General features: G+C 57.9%; 1 protein-coding gene across 1 annotated transcript; it reads right to left on the bottom strand.

Moving 5' to 3' along the window:
• Positions 1-2,134: 2,134 nt before the first annotated feature.
• Positions 2,135-11,595, bottom strand: PAQR5 (progestin and adipoQ receptor family member 5). Its single transcript, XM_054168882.1, has 7 exons — positions 11,371-11,595; positions 10,054-10,181; positions 9,745-9,950; positions 8,494-8,620; positions 4,441-4,537; positions 3,400-3,541; positions 2,135-2,742 (listed from the first exon to the last, which is right to left on the bottom strand). Exons 1-7 carry the CDS (start codon positions 11,422-11,424, stop codon positions 2,495-2,497), a joined length of 1,002 nt encoding a protein of 333 aa, XP_054024857.1. The 5' UTR covers positions 11,425-11,595; the 3' UTR covers positions 2,135-2,494.
• Positions 11,596-21,650: the final 10,055 nt, after the last annotated feature.

Here is a 21,650-nt window from a genome sequence, read left to right as displayed (position 1 = left end):
CTGGCTCCAAACTCCTTTCAGGGAGTTGGAGAGAACAATGAGGTCTCTCCTCAGCCTCCTCCAGGCTGAACACCCCCAGGTCCCTCACCTGCTCTGTCCCCCAGCCCCTTCCCCAGCTCCACTGAAGTACAGGCTCAGTGCTTCACCCTGATCATGCAGGAGAGGTGCTCCAGCCCTCTGCTCATCCTTGACTGTCTTTAAGGCCTTTTCCACCCAGAATGAGGATTTTGTAGCAACTTCACCCAGATTTCTTTCTTCTCTTTTATTGGCTTTGTGAATCATTTGAGTACATCACTGAGTTCTGAAGGCCTGGCTGCAGCTGAAGAAGAAATCTGGCACCTTTCCCTCTTCCACTGTGCAAACCATGGGCCAGGGCCAGACCAAGGGCCCTGGGTGGTGGTTAGTAACCCTGGGCTAACTTTTAATGAAGTCAACAACTACCTTCACCTGAGGAGGACTTCCCCAAGCCAAGCTAAACAACCCAAGAGAAGAAAGGGAGATGTCACAGCTGCTTCAGTCCCATCTGGCACACAGAGCCAGATTCCTTTCTGCTCAGAGGAGTGCTGGAGGTGAGGAAAGCTTTGCAATGCTCAGCAATTAGCTCTGAAGTGATTAATTGTCACAGCTGGGCCCTTGTAGGACGTGACACAAAGCAGCAGAGATCAGTGCAACAGTTGAGGTGAGTTTGCTGTGGGAAGGAAAGGAACCTCTTGGCTAAACAAGAATGTCCCAGTGCTTCACAGAGCAGGGGGTTGGGGTGGAAGGGACCTTGGAGATCCTCTAGTTCCAAGCCCAATGCCAGGGGCAGGGACTCTTTCCACTAGAGCAGGTTCTTCAAGGCCTCATCCAACCTGGCCTTCAGGGAGGGGGCATCCCCAGCCTCCCTGGGCACCCTGTTCCAGTGTCAGAGCCATGTCAGAAAGAGAAGGAGCAGAAATCTTGGGCAGCTGGCAGAAGAAAGGTCTTCTGCAAAAGCCTTCTTTCTTCCTTACTCTCTTTAACAAGCTGTTGTGTTGCCTCTGTCAAGGCCTAACTGATGCAGTGACAATCAGACACAAACCCCAACTTCTCCACCTCTGTGATTATCAAGAAGCTTGACCATATTCCCTCACAGGCACCTTTGTGCTCCATGTCCTGCTAGGTACATCCCATGGGACTGCCACCAGCTGACATCTCCCCCTTGCCTGGACCAGGCTGAGAACTCCCAAGCTGCTTCCAGGGCTCCCTCCTCCTGTCTGTAAAATCCCAATGCAGCAGCAAAGGAAAATGAGCAGCAAGAGATGGAGCACAGGAGCAGAAGTGTGCTCTGGGGGCCAGGAAAGGCAATGGTCTCCTGAGGTGCATGAAGAAGTGTGCTCAGCAGTTTGAGGGAGGTTTGGTTCTCCTCTCTAGGGGGAGGCCCTAGCTGGAGTCCTGGATCCAGTTTTGGGCTCCCCAGTTCAAGAGGGACAGGGAAGTACTGGAGAGAGTCCAGTGGAGGTTCCAAAGATGAGGGAGGGCCCTGGAGCATCTCTGTGAGGAGGAAAGGCTGAGAGCCCTGGGGCTGTGGAGCCTGGAGAAGAGCAGCCTGAGAGGGGATCTGCTCAGTGCTCAGCAAGAGCTAAAGGGTAGGGAGCAAGAGGCTGGAGCCAGGCTCCTGTCAGTGGTGCCCAGGGACAGGACAAGGGGCAGTGAGCACAAACTGAAACCTGGAAGGCTCCATCTGAAGAGGAGAAACTTCTTTGGTGTGTGACTGCTGGAGCCCTGGAGCAGGCTGCCCAGGGAGGTTGTGGAGTCTCCCTCTCTGGAGAGCTTCCACATCCCCCTGGCCATTGTGGTCCTGGGCAAGCTGCTGCTTGAGCAGAGTTTAGCAGATGATCTCCAGGGGTCCCTTCCCCACCTCACCATGCTGGGAGTCTGTGAATCTCTCCTGGAAGTTTCTTCTAGATCAGCTCTTTCTGGGTAATGCTGAATGTATCTACAGCCAAACCTTCGTCTCCTTCAGTCCCCCAGTTTCCAGGCACTTGGGTTCAGTGTAAGGCTGCAGACTGTGGCTGCTTGAGGATTTCATCCCCTAAATCATGTCCATTTTAAGGCTAAAAGAAGAAGCCCTTGGCTGAGCCCTTCCTTGTGCCTTCACTGAAGGAGTGTCCAACCTGCTGCCAAAGCTATGTGTGCCAGCAGCTCCCCAGTGTCAGCTCCCTGATTGCTCCAGCAGGCAGAGCTGAGGAATGCCTCTTGCTTTGGTAAAGCATCAGCACTTGGCTGCCTCTAACCTCCCCCCAGAGAAGGCATCTTACATATTCCTGATGCCTTTGATCAAGGCAACTTGGTCAAAAAGCTTGCCAGAAGCTCTGTGTACAAGGCCCAGTGCAAAACCACCTTCTGCTCTTGAGGAAAAAGCCTGAAAGAAAAACCTTGTCCTCAGAGAGCAGTGGGGAACAAACTTCTCCTCCTCCTCCTCCCCTCACACCTCGTGGGCAGCAGCACCACACACCCTGCCCAGCCCCACAGCCTAATGCCTGTGAGGTTTTTCCCTCTGCAGAGGCTCTGGCATGAAGGGCAGGAAGGTGGAGCAGAGCCCAATGACAGCCAGGCTGGTGGCCACACAGACCCCCATGGAGGCCAGGGTCTGGAGGGAGGAGGGGAGCAGCAGGGGGGGCTGGAGGCGGCGCTGTCGCTCAGCCATGTCCATCATGATGGCCTCCATCTGGAAGTGTGTGCCCATGATCCCACAGACGTGGAAGACTTGGTGGCTGTGCCCTGCAAGGAAGCAAAAAAGCTCCTTGAGTCTTCCACCAAACTCCTTGAGACCACCCCCAAACTCCCTGAGACCACCAGGCCCTGTGGAGGGCCTTCCTGCAGCCAGTTTTGGGCTCCCCAGGTCAAGAGGGATAGGGAACTACTGGAGAGAGTCCAGAAGAGGCTACAAAGATGCTGAGGGGCCTGGACCATCTCTGTGAGGAGGAAAGGCTGAGAGCCCTGGGGCTGTTGAGCCTGGAGAAGAGCAGCCTGAGAGGGGATCTGGTCCATGCTCAACAAGAGCTAAAGGGTGGGAAGCAAGATGGGGCCAGACTCTTGTCAGTGGTGCCCATGGACAGGACAAGGGGCAACAGCCACAACCTGGAAGCTAGGAGGTTCTATCTAACCAGGAGGAGAAACTTCTTTGGTGTGAGGGTGCTGGAGCCCTGGAGCAGGCTGCCCAGAGAGGTTGTGGAGTCTCCTCTGGAGAGCTTCCACACCCAACCTGGCCATTGTGATGCTGGGCAAGCTGCTGGGGGTGCCCTGCTTTAGCAGTAGGGTTGGACTGGATGCGCCCCAGAGGTCCTTTCCAACCCCACCCTGCTGAGATGCAGGGTGTGAAGGCCCTTTTCTTTCAGACTCCCCTCAGTGAGTGAGGAAGGCTCCCCCAGCACTCACCAATGTAATCAAAGTGTCCTGGGGCGAGCCTCTCTGGCAGGTGGCTGGCGAAGATGAAGCAGGTGAGGAAGGCCAGGAAGGTGTGCTTGTAGTGGAGCAGGATGGAAGCATCTGTGCAGCTCTCTGCTGCACACTGGTAGAACTGCAGCAGCAGGGAGGTGCCCAGGCAGAGGTACCATGCAGAGGAGAGAATCATGGAGCTGCTGAGACTTGGAAGAGACCTTTGAGGTCATCAACCACTCGCCTGGAGCTCACTGCTGCTCAGCCACCACCACTGACCCAAGCCCCTCAGCACCACATCCATGTGGGGTTTAAACCCTTCCAGGCATGGTGACTCCCCCACCTCCCCTTGCAGCCTGCTGCAGTGCTTTGGAGCACCACATTGCTTCCTTTAGAAGAGACATTCCCTAAGCCACACCATCCCACCCAACCCCCTGGTGGGGCAGGAGCCAGGGCTCAGCACAAGATCTTCCACTGAACATCTTCTCACTTAAGCAGGAGGAGAAACTTCTTTGGTGTGAGGGTGCTGCAGCCCTGGAGCAGGCTGCCCAGAGAGGCTGTGGAGTCTCCTTCTCTGGAGAGCTTCCAGCCCCCCCTGGCCATTGTGATGCTGGGCAAGCTGCTGGGGGTGCCCCTGCCTGAGCAGGGGAAGGTTGGACTGGATGATCCCCAGGGGGTCCCTTCCAACCCTTCTGCCACCATCCTTACATGCAAATCCCACACCTCCTGTCCTTAGACAGCCCTGCAGCACCATTCCCACCTCACTCCCACTGGGGAAGTGGAAAGCCTGCAGCTTTCCAAGGCAGTAACTTTCCAGGCTGGGCTTTGAAGTGGAAGGAATTTGCCTGTCAATAGGTGCAGGAAAAAATAACCCAATGCCTCTTCCTGCCAGAGTTTGTTTGCCTTTGGAAGAATGCAGAAAGCTGGGATTATTTTGTGTGTGTCCCCCCAGCTATTTTCAGGCTGAGATGAGGCAGCTGAGGTTTCTCTGCACCCAGTGAGGGCCTTGGGTGCTGTGCCCAGGGGCAGTGGGAGACATACCCTGTAGAAGAGGGGGATGCTGTCGAACAGGTAGGGGTACACGAAGGCCAGGGTGCGGGAAGCCTTGCTGAGCCTGGGCTGCTCCACCTCCACAAACCTGGAGAGGACAGAGCAGGAGGTGGCAGGTGGCACAGGACAGCAGCTTGGGCAGTCTGAGAGCAGCCCTGGGGAGAAGGACTTGGGGGTACTGGTGGCTGAAAAGCTGAACCTGGGCTGCTCCACCTGCACAAAGCTAGAGGAGGACAGAGCAGAGGGTGTCCGGTGGCACAGGACAGCAGATTGGGCTGACAGTGTGAGCAGCCCTGGGGAGAAGGACTTGGGGGTGCAAAGCTGGAGGTGATCTGGCACTGAGTGCTCCCAGCCCAGCCACAGCAGTGGCCTGGCTGATCCCCTGCAGTGTGGGCAGCAGGGAGAGGGAAGGGATTCTGCCCCTCTGCTCTGCTGAGACCCCACCTGCAGTGCTGGGGCCAGCTCTGGAGTGCTCAGCACAGACAGGGACCTGTTGGAGAGGGGCTAGAGGCCACCACAGCAATGCTGGGAGGGCTGGAAGCCCTCTGCTGTGAGGCCAGGCTGGGAGAGTTGGGGTTTTTCAGCCTGGAGAAGAGAAGGCTCCAGGGAGAGCTTCTGGTGGCCTTTCAGGACTTAAAGTGGCCAAAAGGAAACCGGGGACAGACTTTTGAGCAGGGCCTGTTGTGACAGGAGAAGAGGTGATGGTGTGAACTGAAAGGAGGAGATTCAGACTGGAGAGAAGGCAGAAATGTTTGACCCTGAGGGTGGTGAGAGCCTGTGCCAGGCTGCCCAGAGATGGGAGATGTCTCATCCCTGGAGCCATTGCAGGTCAGGCTGTCTGGGACCCTGAGCAACCTGCTGTAGCTGCAGATGTCCCTGCTGACTGCAGGGCAGCTGGGCTAGATAAGCCTTAAAGGTCCCTTCCCAGCCAAAGCAGTCCCTGATTCCATCACTCTGTGACTCACCAAGCAGCCATTTAGGGTTTCAAAACTTCCTGAGGAGTTGGTTCCATTTGGTGCAGCAGCTCAGCAAATCCTTTCTTCTGCTGTCCCACTGCCACTCCCTGCCCTCATCATCTCCCTGCATCCTCCTCTGCTCTAAGCCCTGCTCCTGCTGACCTTCACAGGGTGCACCAAGAGGCTGAGCACATTCTGCTGCTGTGTTTGGCCACGACATTAAAGCTCAGCAGAAGTCAGGAGCCCTTCCCTTGGCTGAACCTCTCTGAACAGATCAGATGTGATTCTTATCTCTTTCTCCTGGAGTGACCCAAGACACCGGTGCCAGGCAGCCCCAGAGCCTCCCAGCCCCTGCAGCCTGCCCTGCCCAGGGTGTGGTTGGTGGAGCAGCCCCAGCAGCATTGCTGAGGCCTCTGCAAGCTGGGCAGGGGCAGGAGTGCCTGGGCAGGTGCCCCTGGAGCACACCTGAGCAGTGCCCGCGGCACAAGTGGGGGCTGAGTCTGCTCCCATCCGAGCCTCCCACCTTGGGTGGACCCTGTGGCTGGTGTGAGCCAGCTGAGGGTGAGGCCAAGGTGATCACAATCAGCCAGCAGGAAAGGGGGTGGCCCAGGTGCTGGTGGCCTCATGTGCAGCTCAGGAGGGGCCAGATCCACCGAGTGCCTGTCCCCAGGCAGCAGGCTGTGAGCCTGGCACAAGCCACTCAGCCTGAGGACAAGCAGCACCAGAGCAGAGCTGGGCACAAAACCATTCACCCTCTGCAGCCCCACCAGGAAGACAAAGGAGAGGAAATGGTCTCAAGGAAGCTTGAGGGTGGACATGAGGAAGAATTTCTGCCCCAGATAGGTTGTCAAGGCCTGGAGCAGGCTGCCCAGGAGCAGCTGAGGGACTTGGGGCTGTTCTGCCTGGGGAAAAGGAGGCTGAGGGGAGACCTCCTGGCTCTCTGCAGCTCCCTGAAAGGAGGCTGGAGCCAGGTGGGGGTTGGTCTCTTCCCCCAATGAAGAAGCGACAGGATGAGAGGAAACAAACTCAGGTTACACCAGGGGAGGTTTAGGCTGGAAAGATTTCATCCCCTTGAGGGTTGTCAAGACCTGGAGCTGCCCAGGGCAGAGTCCCCATGCCTGGAAGGGTATCAAAGCTGTGCAGAGGTGGTGCTGAGGGCCATGGTTGGGTGGTGAGCTGGCAGTGCTGGGGGAATGGCTGAACTGGATGATCTTTGAGGTCTTTTCCACCCTTACTGATTCTGTGGTCCTCTGACAGCTGCCTGCTTTTCAGGTGCCTGCACTCAGGAGCTCTGTAGCAGGGAGATGCTGAGAATGAAAATCTGCAGATCAAGAATCAGTTTTTAAGCCAGCCCCAAATGAACCTGGAACTGCTCCCAAGCTGCTGAGGCTCCCTACAAGTCCTCTTCAAGTGGCAAGGCCTAAGGGGAGCCCAGGGTCAGTGAGCTTCCTTTGCTAAGTGAGACAATAGAGAGATGCACAAGACGAAAACAAGGGGGAGAGGGGGACGGAGGAAGAAAGGAGGAATAAGATCCCAGCTGGTGAGGGGTGAGACACTGCAACAGGCTGCCCAGGAGGGCTGTGGATGCCACCTCCCTGGAGGTGTTCTGAGCCTTGGTGCAAGCTCCTGGATCACTCAGTGGATTCACAGACTCACAGAATGGTTTGGCTGGGAAAGGACCTTGGAGATCATCTAGTTCCAAGCCCCTGCCACGGGCAGGGACACCTCCCTCTGGAACTGTCTGCTCAAAGCCTCATCCAACCTGGCCTTGAACACCTCCAGGGAGGGGGCAGCCACAGCCTCCCTGGGCAGCCTGTTCCAGTGTCTCCCCACCCTCACTGGGAAGGATTTCTTCCTCATCTCCAGTCTCAATCTCCCCTCCTCCAGCTTCAATCCAGTGCCTCTCATCCTAGCACCACAAGCCCTTGCAGAAAGTCCCTCCCCAGCTTTCTTGTAGCCCATGTCAGGTACTGAAAGGCCACCATAAGGTCCCTCTAGAGAATTCCCTTCTCCAGGCTGTCTACCATGAGTGAAGTAAACCCCAGTGCAGGTAGAGAAGGGGCAGAGCAGGTCTGGCTGGGACCCAGGGTTCAGCTGTTTGACTTGCTGCAGACAAAGTGTTTGCTGCCACTCAGGAGCAAAACTCAGCACGCAGAGGGCTGCTGCTGGTGCCTGGGGAGTGGTGCAATCAGCTGCCAGAACCTTGAGGTTCCTCCTCTGCAGAGCTGTTATGTAAACACACACAGGAGCCCAGAGCCAAGGAGCTGTTTAGGTTGGAAGAGATCTTTCAGACCATGGAGTCCAACCCTTACCCCAGCACTGCCAGCTCACCACCAGGCCATGGCCCCCAGCACCACATCTGCACAGCTTTGAGTCCCCCTCCAGGGATGGGGGCTCCACCTGGGCAGCCTGGGACAGGCCTTCACAGCCCCTTCCATGAAGAAGCTGTTCCTCATGCCCAACCTAAACCTCCCCTGGGAAAACCTGAGGCCATTTCATCTTGTTCTGTCACTTGTTCCTTGGCAGAGGAGGCCAACCCCCACCTGCCTCCAGCCTCCTTCCATGGCGCTGCAGAGAGCCAAGTGGTCTCCCCTCAGCCTCCTTTTCTGCAGGCTGGACAACCCCAGCTCCCTCAGCTGCTCCTCCCCAGCCCTGCTCTCCAGACCCTTCCCCAGCTTGCTGTCTCTGCTCTGGCCACGCTTCAGCCCCTCAATGTCCTCCTGGCAGCGAGAGGCCCAAAACTCAAGCCAGGATTCAAGGTGTGAGCTCACCGGTGCCCAGTCCAGGGGTGACAATCCCTTCCCTGCTCCTGCTTGGTGGCATCTCCCTGCCAGCCACACACACACCCCCCCTCCCCCCACTTGAAATTCCCTTTGGCACCTTCAAAACCTCCAGCTCTTCGCTTTGGTTGGCATTTGAGGACCATCAAACTCCGCCGATGCCGTCGGGCAACACCACCTTGCCCAAAGCACGAGCCCTCCCCTCTTCCCCTTCCTGAACTGCTGTGCCTGCCATTGCCAAGCTTGCTTAACTACCCTGGTGAAGGCTGAGGCTGCAGCAGTGCCTGTGGGGGGAGGCAGGAGCTTACCTGGAGTAGCAGGACAGGCTGGTGCTGAGCAGGGTGTTGAAGAGGGCGATGGGGACGTAGCAGTGGTGGAAGGTGCTGTCGAGCCACTCGGCTGGGAAAATGTATGCTGAGTATGCCAGGGCTGAGCCTGCAAGGACAGGAGGTGCCTGCTGAGGGACTGCAGGTGCCTGCTGAAGGACTGCAGGTGCCTGCTGAGGGACTGCAGGTGCCTGCTGAGGCACAGCTCCCACCAGGACCTGCAGTCTCCTCCTCTGAAGGCTTTCAGCACCCATTTGGATGTGTTCCTCTGTGACCTGCGCTGGATTCTATGGTCCTGCCCCGGTAGCAGGGGTTGGACTTGATGATCTTCCAGCCCCTAGCATCCTGTGAGCCTGTGTTCCTGTGGCCATCAGCATGCTCCTGGGCTCAGATGAGAGCTCTCACGCTGGAGCTTGGCATTGGGTGTTCTCAGGCAAGGGAGATGGGAAGTGAGGTTGAGGAGCAGTCAGCTGGAGCACAGAACCATGGAATTGTTGTGGGTGGCAGAGACCTTTAAGCTCATGGAGCCCAACCATTCCCCCAGCACTGCCAGCTCACCACCAAATCACATCCCTCAGCACCACATCTCCAGGGCTTTGAAGCCCCTCCAGGGATGGGGACTCCACCACTGCCCTGGGCAGCCTGGGCCAGGCCTCGACAACCCTCAAGGGAGAGAAATTGTTCCTGATGTCCAACTTAAACCTCCCCTGGGGCAGCTTGAGGCTGTTGCCTCTTGTCCTGTCCCTTTTTCCTTGGGAGAAGTGATCTATCCCCACCTGGCTCCAGCCTCCTTTCAGGGAGTTGTAGAGAGCCAGGAGCTCTCCCCTCAGCCTCCTTTTCTCCAGGCTCAACACCCCCAGGTCCCTCAGCTGCTCTCACACAACCTGTTCTGCAGAGCCTTCACCAGCCAGCTCCTGCAGACACCTTTCCATGAGGAGCTGGAGGTGTGTTGTGCCACATGGACAGGTCTCCATCCCTGGGCTGATACCAAACTCAGCTCCAAATCCATGGCGGTATCAGAGATGCTTCATGGTCCCTGCTCCCAAACACCAGGCTGCAGGGAGGTGGAGGAAAGGGAGGAGTGGAAGCACCCCCCCTGCTTGCCTGGTGGGTACAAGCCATCTGAGCAGCCAGGCTTCAGGCCCTGGCCTTGCTGTCTCCATGCCCCTCAGCTCCTGCTGCCCCAGGGACCGGCTGGGGCTGACTCCCCCCAGCACCTCTGCCCATCCTTACCCAGGCTGTACATGCTGAGAGCTGCATAGTCAAAGAAGTAGCAGATGTGCCTGGCATGGGTGGACATGGTGCTGAAGGTGTGGGCACAGCTGGAGGCCAGAGGGTAGATGCAGCAGGTCAGCAGGTAGGCAAGGAGGGGCCAGGCCTGGGGGTCCTCAGGGCCGCCCGGCCCCCGCAGCCGCCCCACCAGGGTCCACACAAAGTACCTGTGGGGTGGAGGGAGGTGAGCAGCACACCCCTGGGTATCCCCCCGCCATCCCACCACCTCCTCCCAGGAAGGATGCTGAAGCCCCAGAGGCTGGCTCCTACCAGGCAGGCACAAAATGGGTCCAGATGTTTAGGGTCTCGTTGGTCATCTGGAAGACACTGAGCAGACAGTCGGCAGCTGAGCTCCTGGGGGGGCGATACCCAAAGAGGATCCCCTGCTCCTGGTAGCCCTGAAAGGCAAGGACTGGCACCAGGGGCAGGAGGAGGGAGAGGAGGGAGGGAGAGGGGGGAGGGAGAGGGGGGAGGGAGAGGGGGGAGGGAGAGGGGGGAGGGAGAGGGGGGAGGGAGAGGGGGGAGGGAGAGGGGGGAGGGAGAGGGGGGGAGGGAGAGGGGGGAGGGAGAGGGGGGAGGGAGAGGGGGGAGGGAGAGGGGGGAGGGAGAGGGGGGAGGGAGAGGGGGGAGGGAGAGGGGGGAGGGAGAGGAGGGAGGGAGAGGAGGGAGAGAGAGGAGGGAGAGAGAGGAGGGAGAGAGAGGAGGGAGAGAGAGGAGGGAGAGAGAGGAGGGAGAGAGAGGAGGGAGAGAGAGGAGGGAGAGAGAGGAGGGAGAGAGAGGAGGGAGAGAGAGGAGGGAGAGAGAGGAGGGAGAGAGAGGAGGGAGAGAGAGGAGGGAGAGAGAGGAGGGAGAGAGAGGAGGGAGAGAGAGGAGGGAGAGAGAGGAGGGAGAGAGAGGAGGGAGAGAGAGGAGAAGGAACCAAAAGAAGGGTGCCCATAATTCAGGACCCAGCTGCAAGGACAGAGCTGTGTCCCTCTCCTCTGGGAGGTGGTCCCAGGGAGTGGCTGAGCACTGTGCCAGGGTGGGGGTGGTCTCCTCAGCACCCTGCTGCCCCCTGTCACCCACCTCCCAAAATGATGGGGACAATGTTTTTAGCAGAGCCTGTTCTGACAGGACAGAGGGTGGTGAGTTTAAACTACGCTGGGAGGCCAGGCTGAGAGAGTTGGGGCTGCTCAGCCTGGAGAAGAGAAAGGCTCCAGGGACACCTTCTGGTGGCCTTTCAGTGCTCACAGGGGCTGATCAGAAAGCTGGGGACAGGCTCTTGAGCAGGGCCTGGTGTGACAGGGCAAGGGGTGATGGTTTGCAATGGAAGAAGTAGATTCAGACTGGAGAGAAGGAAGAAAGGTTTGACCCTGAGGGTGCTGAGAGCCTGGCCCAGGCTGCCCAGAGAGGTGGGAGCTGCCCCATCCCTGAATCCCTTGCAGGTCAGGCTGTTTGGGGCTCTGAGCAAGCTGCCCTAGTTGCAGCAGTCCCTGCTGGCTGCAGGGGGGCTGGACTAGGTGGCTAGGTCCCTCCCCACCCAAACCACTCCATGATCCTGTGAAAACCCCACCAAGCTGTGGGCACAGAGCAGAAGAACTCTCTGACCTTAGGCACTTGGTTGATGCTCAGCAGCCTGGGCAACTTGAGACTCAGCATCATGCAGGTTAGGGGCTCCAGCTCCAAGGGATGTTTCTGGCTCAGCTCCCTTGGGGACAAGCCCCTCTGGTGCCTCACACCCAGCCTGGCCACATCTGCCCCCACTCTGGGGAAGCAGTGGGCTGGGGCTGCCCCGTGGTGGCTGAGGAAATGGTCCTTGGCTTTAGGAGAGGTGATCTGGAGGAGACAAACCTTCACCAGGCTGTGGCACAGTGTCCCCATGCAGGGTCCCAAACCCACACATGAGAAATGCTTCTTGGGGTGGATCCTGTGGCGTGGGGATGGGAGATGGCATCCATCCCATGCTGGGCTTCTCCTGACTACCCACACCCAAATGGGGCAAGGGGAGGACACCATACCCCTGAGCCCACCACCTGGAGGGCCTCAAGCCCTCTGTTACCACCCCAACAGAGATGTAGGAACAGCACCCATGTGCCCAGAGCACTTGAAGTGACACCAAAAGCCCTGGGCATGGGCTGGGGGGGGCTGCAGGGTACAGGCAGGTCCCCTCAGGGAGGCAGGGAGGACATGGGAGCCCCAAGCAGCATCTGGGTTGGATCCCCTCTACCCACTCCTCATCAAACATCCCAGCCCCATGGTGTAGCCCTTCCAGCCCCAACATCTCCATCTCTTACCTGCTGATGGCTTCCCCAGCGCCGCCTCTCCCCCCTCCAGTCTGTGAAACAAAGGTGACAAAACCACCATCACCTCCTGTGTGCTACTCCAAAGGACCTCCTGGCCTGGGGGAAAGTGGGTGAGAAGAAGCCTGAGCACTGGCTTGGAGTTGTAGCAAGCCAGCAGCTCTCCCCTTGGCCTCCTTTTCTCCAGGCTGAATAACCCCAGGTCCCCTCAGCCTCCAGGGAGCCGCTCCTGGGCTGGCACTCCAGCTGCTGCAGCCATCCCACAACTTCACACCAGGATGTCACCAAGCTTCAGCACACATTGGTGGTGCTGCCAGTCCCAAAGAACCCCCTGGGCCCTGGCACTATGCTTCATCTTCCTCTGCTCTTCCTCCCCACTCGTACTCTACCTCTCCTGACGGCCAAGCAGCTCCAGTGCAAGCCACCTGGGGCACCTCGAGGTGGGAGTGCCCAGAGAGAGGGAGGTGGCTGGGAGGTGGTTCACAGGAGGGAAAAAATTAACAAGGCAGGAGAGCAATAAAGCCAACATAAAATCACATTGGAAATGCCTCCAGTTAAAGATTAGACCCAAACCCAGAGCCCTCTCTTGGCTGTTCAAGCCCAGGGGTGCTGCCTCCAAGTCGTGATCCCCAGGGTGGGAAGGGGGAGCCTGAGGTGGCTTCCCAAGCACCAGGACCCAGCTGGAGGGCAGGGAGTGGGGTCTAGAGCAAAGGTCTTGGGAGGAGCAGCTGAGGGAACTGAGGTTGTTCAGCCTGATGGAGAGAAGGAGGCTGAGGGGAGAGCTGGCTTGTAACAATTCCCTGCAAGGAGGTAGGAGCCAGGTGAGGACTGGGCTCTGATCCCAAGGAACCAGGGACAGGACAAGAGGAAATGGCCTCAGGCTGCATCAGGCTGAGGAACAATTACTTCTTCAACAGGCTTGCCAAGACCTGCCCCAGGCTGCCCAGGGCAGTGGTGGAGTCCCCATGCCCTGGAGGGGCTTCAGAGCCCTGGAGATGTGGTGCTGAGGGCCATGGTTTGGTGGTGAGCTGGCAGTGCTGGGGGAATGGTTGGACAACGTGACCTGAAAGGTCTCTTCCACCCAGGAACATTTCCATGGCTCTAGGAGCAAGGACAGCCGTCGGTGATTTGCATGCTCCAGGAGCACAGAGCTTGCTGGCCCCATCCCACATCTGATAGAGACACAAAAGAGGGGGGGAAGGGTGGGATGGAACAAAAACAATGCCCCCCTTTATCTTGGGGAAGCCACACAAGCTCTTCACAAAGGCTCAGGTGCAACCCAGGTGAGGCAGGTCAGAAACAGGGAGCTGGTGCTGCTGTGCTCACCCCATGGAGAACGTGGGAAGCACCAGGCCCAGGCTCAGCAGGGAATTTGTGCTCTGCAGAGCAAAATGAGTCACTGGAGCCGCGGGCGCAGCCAGGCACACCCTGCAGTGCTCTTTTCCTCCTCCTTCGGCTGAGCTTTTTCCACTGGGCTCCTGGGGAAGCCTCGTGGGATGAGGGACAGGGCCACACCAGAGCTCTGGCCGCTGCCAGCGGCGCCTTACAAGCTTCACAGGCTGCAAACACACCTCCTCCCTTCCCCTCTCCCTCTCCTCCCTTCCCCTCTCCCCCCTTCCCCTCTCCCTCTCCTCCCTTCCCCTCTCCCTCTCCTCCCTTCCCCTCTCCCTCTCCCTCCCCTTCTCCTCTTTTTCCTTCTTCTTCTCCTCCCCCTTTTTCTTCTCTCTTTCTCCTCCTTTTCCTTCTCCTTTTCATAGACTCACAGAAGGCTTTGGGTTGTAAGGGACCTCTAAAGGTCATCTAGTCCATCCCCTTCCTTCTCCTCCTCCTCCTTCTTCTTTTCCTCCTTTTCATTCTCCTTCACTTTGTTCTCCCTCTCCTATTCCTTCTCCTCCTTTTCATTCTCTTCCCTCTCCTCCTTTTCATTCTCTTCCCTCTCCTCCTTTTCATTCTCTTCCCTCTCCTCCTTTTCATTCTCTTCCCTCTCCTCCTTTTCATTCTCCCTCCCCTTTTCCTTCTCCCCCCTCTCCTTTTCCTCCTCCTGCTGATTCCCCCCATGCCATTCCCAAATCTCCACAGGGACATCAGGTACCACAAGCTTCAGGTCCAGCCCAGGAGCCTTTGGCCTTTTGCCCATGTCACCCAGGGAAGGTCCCTGTTGAGCACCAGCTTTTACCCTCAGTGAACGCTGTGGCTGGTCCCTGGCAAGGGGCGCCCGGACACGTCCCCTGTCACCATTCCTCCGCCCTGCGTCCGGGCTTGGTTCCAACGAGCGTGGTCACAGCAGCTCTGTCCCAGCTCAGCTCTCCCCACCGGTGTCATTTAATGGGGGGGGTGGGGGGGAATATCTGAGCTGTTAATGATTAACTTCGGTGACTTTCTTCGGGTGGTACAAGGAGAGAGCCGAGCCGGGCGGTGAAGCCGGGCTCCCGGCAGCGCTCGGCACCGGCCTCGGCAGCGCAGGACATGCCAAGACCTTCTCCAGCAGAACAAGAGAGGCTTTGTAGGAGGTTGTTATTGCTGCGGGTGGCTGCTGGTATCTGCTCGGGCTGGGAGACCAGCAGGCAGCTCCCAGCAGACGTGGAAGCTTCAGGGCTTTCCCCAAGTCCCTGCGCTTCAGACACGTGCGGAGCCCTCAGCCAGAGCCGGGGCTCTCACCCACCCTCCTTGGGACGCACTCGCAGCTCAGCACCTCCTCAAGCCCTCGGCAGCTGCCACAAAGCCTGCAGGCAACCGGCCCCAGCCCCCAGCCGCTGGGAGAGGGCAGGAGGGAAAAAAACACATTGTCCCCACCGCACCATCCCCAGCACAACAGGGGCGCATCAAAGCTTGCAGACTTTCAGCATCCCGGAGAGCAACCCGCAACAGAAACTGATTGAGAGGGAAGGAGGGCAAAAAAACCCCTTCAAACAAACCGGAACAGCTCCCACAGTCCTGATGAGACTGCCACAAACCCTGCAACCAACCGGCCCCAGCCGCCAGAGGAGAGCGGGGGACCAAATAAGCAAAACCCACTGTCCCCACCACCCACATCACTCCCACCCCACGCGATGGGTGAGCATCAAACCCTGCAGAGCTTCAGCATCCCTTGGGGGGCAACCAAAAGAGGAACTGATGGAGGGGAGAAAGGACAAACCCCTAAAACCCCACTACACCATCCTCATCTCCATCATCACTTAACTACAAACAGAATGGGTGAGCATCAAACCCTGCAGAGCTTCAGCATCCCTTGGGGGGCAACCAAAAGAGGAACTGATGGAGGGGAGAAAGGACAAACCCCTAAATCCCCACTACACCATCCTCATCCCCATCATCACTTAACTACAAACAGAATGGGTGAGCACCAAACCCTGCAGAGCTTCAGCATCCCTTGGGGGATAACCAAAAGAGGAAGTGATGGAGAAGGGGAAAGGACAAAACCCCAAATCCCCCCTACACCATCCCCATCAGCGCTTAACTCCCAATCAACACAATGGGTGAGCATCAAAGCCCTGCAAAGCTTCAGCATCCCTTGGAGGCAACCAAAAAAGAGAAACCAATGGAGGAGGGGAAAGGACAAAACCCCAAATCCCCCCTACACTGTCCCCATCACCCACATCGCTTCACTCCCAACCAGCACAATGGGTGAGCATCAAAGCCCTGCAGAGCTTCAGCATCCCTTGGGGGGCAACCAAAAGAGGAAGTGATGGAGGGGGGGGAAGGACAAAGTCCTAAATCCCCACTACACCATCCTCATCCCCATCATCACTTAACTACAAACAGAATGGGTGAGCACCAAACCCTGCCGAGCTTCAGCATCCCTTGGGGGGCAACCAAAAGAGGAACTGATGGAGGGGGGGAAGGACAAGTCCTAAATCCCCACTACACCATCCTCATCCCCATCATCACTTAACTCCCAACCAGCACAATGGGCGGGCATCAAAGCCCTGCAAAGCTTCGGCATCCCTTGGAGGCAACCAAAAGAGGAACTGATGGAGAAGGGGAAAGGACAAAACCCCAACCCCCCCCCTACACCGTCCCCCATCAGCACTTAACTCCCAACCAACACAATGGGCGAGCATCGAAGCCCTGCAGAGCTTCAGCATCCCTCGGGGGCAACCAAAACAAATGAAAGTGGTTGCGGGAGAAGGGGCAAAACCGAAACAACCCGAGAGGCAGAGCCAGCAAAGCAGAGCAGCCGGTACTTACAGCTCTGCTGGTGGGGAGCGGGGCTGGGTCGGATGCTGCGTTCCCGGCGGCGGCGGCGCTGGCTCCGGCCGCCCGCCCGCGTTACTCATCTGTGTACAAACACAACCCACATGGCCCGGCCGTCTTTGGAAGCTCTCGGCTGGGGCGTGGGCAGCCAAAGAAGAACGGGCTGGGACAGGTCTGCCAAAGCCCACAGCCCCGTAGGAAAACTCTTTTCTTGTTTTGAAAGCTTCCCTTTGCTTTGCTTTACCAGCACCACCCCCTCCCCCCCTCCAAGGAGGACGGTCCCCAGGTTAGGGAGGAGAAGGAGGCTGGTGGTGGTGGAGGGTCAGGCTGCTTTCCCAGATTGGGAGCAAATGACTTCTGGCTCGTCTTGGTGGTGGAACAGGAAAAAGGCAACAAAATAAAACCGGAAATCACTGCGGCCAAACTGCTCTCAGATCAGGCTCTGGATCAGCCTCAGCTGGGCTGTGAGGAAGTGGGAGAAGGACAGGAAAAAAGATCAGCTCCCAGCCCTCCCCGTGCATCTTCAGCTCCCGGGACCCTCTGCTTTCAGCACCGGAAAACGCCCCCGAACTTGCTTCTCTGTCTGCAAAGGGACTGTCAAGCCCAAGTGCTCCCAAACTGGGGAGCAGCTCGTTCCCGGGAGGGGGCTGGAAGCCCCTCTGCTTGGCCACCACGGGGCAGAAAGCCGCCAGCAAGCCCCACAGCTGTGCTGGCTACAAAACTCAGCCTTTTCCCCCCTTCTCCACCCCGAGAAAGCCTCTATTCTCCTCTGTCCTCCAGCTCTTACATCATTCCCAGCAGCGTGGTGGAAGTCCTTCTGCTTGGCCACCACGGAACAGAAGCCCCCAGGTCCGTGCTGGCTGCAGCACTCAGGCTGTTTCCCCTTCTCCACCCCCAGGAAGCCTCTGTCCTCCCGCAGCCGTTGGTAACAGGTTTCACAACATGTGAGCAGAGCCTTGGAGCGGCTGCAGAGGGATGCCCGGGCGTTGCTCCTGCCTTCTTAAGTAGCTGGAGGAACTGGAGCCAAGTGTAATACTCACAAGTCATGGGGAGAAGCTAAAAGGGTCCTTTGAAATCAGGGCTGGAGAAGCTGCAGCGCTAACCCTGCTGGGATTTTCCCCTGAGACCAGCTTCTGCCCTGCTTGTGGGATCAAGCAAGTTTGCAGGTGCCACCGAGCATGAGTCGTCTGGGTGACACATCTGAGGGATGGGATCCACCCAGAGGGACCTGGGCATACTCCACGAGGTTCAACAAGGCCAAGTGCAAGGTCCTGCACCTGGCTTGGAGCAACTCCTGGTGTCAGCACAGGCTGGGCATGAAGGGCTGGAGAGCAGCCCTGTGGAGAGGGTTTTGGGGGTGCTAGGGGGTGCAAAGCTGGAGATGAGCCAGCACAGAACGATCCCAGCCCACCCCAGCATGTTTCCTGGGCTGATCCCCAGCAGTGTGTGCAGCCAGGGGAGGGAGGGGATTCTGCCCCTCTGCTCCACTCCACTGAGACCCCACCTGCAGGGCTGGGGCCAGCTCCGGAGTGCTCAGCACAGACAGGGACCTGTTGGAGCAGGGCCAGAGGAGGCCACAGCAATGCTGGGGGGGCTGGAAGCCCTCTGCTGTGAGGCCAGGCTGAGAGAGTTGGGGTTGTTCAGCCTGGAGAAGAGAAAGCTCCAGGGAGACCTTCTGGTGGCCTTTCAGTACTTCAAGGGGTCAGTCAGAAAGCTGGGGTCAGACTTTTTCTCAGGGCCTGTTGTGACAGGTTTGAACTAAAAGAGGGAGATTCAGACTGGAGAGAAGGGAGAAATGTTTGACCCTGAGTGTGGTGAGCCTGGCCCAGGCTGCCCAGTGGGGCAGGAGATGCCTCATCCCTGGCACCATTCTAGGCTGTGAGCAACCTGCTCTAGTTGCAGCTGTCCCTGCTGACTGCAGAGGGGCTGGACAAGATGCCTTGTGTTGCCTGGCCCAGCTGGGTTGATGAGCTGCAGCCACTCAAATGAGGTGGAAAAGGATGAAGTCTGCTGCAGAGCTGCAATAAAGCCACAAAGCACTTCCTGATTATTTTCACACCACCTTTGGCACCAGCCCACCAGAGAATCCAGGGTGCTGGAGGCTCCTGCAGCACCAGCAGCTCTGCCTGGAGAGGCTTCATCCCCGAGGACTTCGACCCCACTTCCACCACAACCTCCAGCCCCAGGCAGGGCTTTCTTCTCAGCACCATGCACAGGCAGCCAGGGAAACCTCCTGCCTCCAGCACTGGGGGTTTCAGCCCTTGCAAAGGGTGTCCCAGCTCTGTGGTGTCTCCCATCTGACTGGGGCAGCCAGTTTCAACCCAGTGGAGGCCTCCCGGTGCTGGATGGCTGAACACCAGCTGTGGGGGTTGGGACGAAACAGGATCATGGAGCCACAGAACAGTCTGGGTTGGAAAAGCCCCTTCAAGATCCTGGAGTCCAACCATTCTCCTGCTCTACCAAGGCTGGTGCTAACCCATGTCTCTCAGCACCACATCTCTGCATCTCTCAAAGCCCTCCAGAGATGGGGATGCAACCACCTCCCTGGGCAGCCTGTTCCAGGGTATGAGAACCCTTTCAGTGGAGAAGGTTCTTCTAACATCCAACCCTAAACCTCTCCTGCTGCAATTTGAGGCCATTTAGGAACTGAGCCCAGATGCAGCCATAAGAGCAGCGTGTCCTCGGGGTCTGGAAACCAGCAGCAAGCACAAACCAGCCAAGAGCTTCTCCTGGCTCTTGCTCCTGGGGTCAAAGCCCTGGGAGCAGGCACTTGCAGAGGGGAAGCTCCCAGCTCAGCTGCCCCCTAGGACATTGCCCTGGGTAAAGGTTTTGTGGGCACAGCACCAAGCCAGCAGGAGACCTCAGCTGGAGGCCTGTGCAGCCCAAAATCCCACGGGAGTGACAAAGAGCTGAAAGGTCTCCTCCAACCCAGACCATTCCATGACCTTTGCAGCAGACATTGCTGCCAGCCAGTGCTGCTGACCACAACCACAGTGGGAATACCAACGAGGGACAATTCAGGGGGTGACAGCTGTGGGCCAGGAAGGGGATGGTTTGTTCTGCTGCTCCCAGTTGTGTGTGTTTGTTTGTTTTCCCATAAAAGGGACTTATTGTCTCTAAATTGAGTCGTTGTGAGCTGGAGCTGTTCTGAATGAGGGCAATCAGCTGTTCCAGGCCTTGTGCTGGAGCTCATGATGTCCCTGGCTTGCAGAACAGCAAAACATTTGTAGGTGGCACACCCCCCTGCATCCCCCTCCCCTGCTTTGGGGGGTGCTAATGGAATGTGCTGCCCATGGGACCTGCACCTGCGTCCTGAGCACACAGGATCCCCCTGGCACTGCCAGATCTTGGCTGCAGGCAGGGCCAGGAAAGGGTTAACAGGACTCACTGGGAGCAACAGGATGGGGAAAAGCAGGATCAGGGAATCACAGAATGGTTTTGGTTGGAAGAGACCTCTAAGATCACAGAGTCCAACCATTCCCCCAGCACCCCCAGGGCACCACCAAACCATGGCACCACATCCCCACAGCTTTGAAACCCCTCCAGGGATGGGGAATCCACCCTGGGCCAGGCCTTGACAACACTCAAGGGGAAGAAAAAAGGAGGGTGCAGCCCAAATCACCACTCTGGGACACCCCAGGCATGGAGCAGCCAGCCTTGGCCCCTGCACACAGCCAGCCCCAGGCACTGGCCTAGCCCAGCTCATGCAGCACATTCCTGGCCCCAGCCTGCCCTAATTAATATTTTTAATTACAAAATGATTATGCTGACACCTCCTGCTTCCAGGGTGTGTGAGATGGAGGAAAGTGCCAGTGCTGATGATCCTGTTCCAGGTTTGGAGGCCACAGGGGAGCAGAGATGGCACAGGAGTGGCTGTGGAAACCAGCCAGGAGGGCAGGGAGTGCTGAGAAGCCACAACATGGGAGAGGAGCGAAATCCTTGCTGGAATGCTGGGACTCCAGGGGGGAAATCCCAGAATCCCAGCATGGTGGGGATTAGAAGGGACCTCTGGAGATCACCCAGCCCAACTCCCCTGCTAAAGCCAGGCACCCCAAGCAGCTTGCCCAGCATCACAATGGCCAGAGGGGTTTGGAAGCTCTCCAGGGAAGGAGCCTCCACAACCTCCCTGGGCAGCCTGCTCCAGGGCTCCAGCACCCTCACACCATAGAATTTTCTCCTCCTGTTCAGGTGAAACCTCCTGGGTTAAAGTTTGTGCCTGTCATTGGGCACCACTAAGAGTCTACCCCCACCCTCTTGCCCCCTACCCTTTAGCTCTTGCTGAGCACTGAGCAGATCCCCTCTGGGGCTGCTCTCCTCCAGGCTCAACAGCCCCAGGGCTCTCAGCCTTTCCTCCTCACAGAGATTCTCCAAGCCTCTCAGCATCTTTGTAGCCTCCACTGGACTCTCTCCAGCAGTTCCCTGTCTCTTGAAGAGGGGTAGCCCAGAACTGGACCCTGTATTCCAGCTGTGGCCTCACCAGGGCAGAGCAGAGGGGGAGGATGGTTGGACTCAACAATCTCAGACATCTTTTCCAACCAAAGCAATTCTGTGATTCCCTGAGAAGACCCTCCCTTGACCTGCTGGCCACACTCAACTCACCCCCACCTCCTCCTCACCATCCTTGGCAGAGGAACCTCAATGCAAATGTGCCTTGAGACAGTTCTTGCTGCCAGCCTCACCCCTTGCCCATAGAATCATAGAATCAGTCAGGGTTGGAAGGGACCACAAGGATCGTCCAGTTCCAACCCCCCTGCCATGGGCAGGGACACCCCACACTAGATCAGGCTGGCCACAGCCTCATCCAGCCTGGGCTTAAACACCTCCAGGGATGGCACCCCAACCACCTCCCTGGACAACCCATTCCAGGGCTTCACCACTCTCATGGGGAAGAACTTCCTCCCCACATCCAGCCTGAATCTCCCCACCTCCAGCTTCATTCCATTCCCCCTCATCCTATCACTACCTGAGATCCTGAGCAGTCCCTCCCCAGCCTTCTTGTAACCCCCTTCAGATCCTGGAAGGCCACAATGAGGTCACCTCAGAGCCTTCTCTTCTCCAGACTGAACAGCCCCAACTCCTTCAGTCTGTCCTCACAGGAGAGGTGCTCCAGCCCTCTGCTCATCCTCGTGGCCCTTCTCTGGACACCTTCCAGCTGCTCCATGTCCCTCTTGCACTCCAGAAGCAGAGGCAGTGCTCCAGGTGGGGTGTCCCCAGGCATCCCATCCCAGCTGCCCCGGGGCCGGCGCGGGCAGCTCTCATACCTCCAGAACTCATCTTTGATTCTCCTAAGCGGCTCCCAGCTGGCTCCAGCAGCTCCCTGGGCAGAGGGAAATGCCATTTCCCCACCAGCTGCTTTCTGCTGACATTTGGGTTGTTCAAACAAAGCCCAGGGTG

Source organism: Dryobates pubescens, chromosome 17 (genome assembly GCF_014839835.1).
Source record: "Dryobates pubescens isolate bDryPub1 chromosome 17, bDryPub1.pri, whole genome shotgun sequence".
Lineage (NCBI taxonomy): Eukaryota > Metazoa > Chordata > Aves > Piciformes > Picidae > Dryobates > Dryobates pubescens.
Note: the sequence above shows the minus strand (reverse complement) of the source record. Positions and strands in the feature narration are given on the sequence as shown.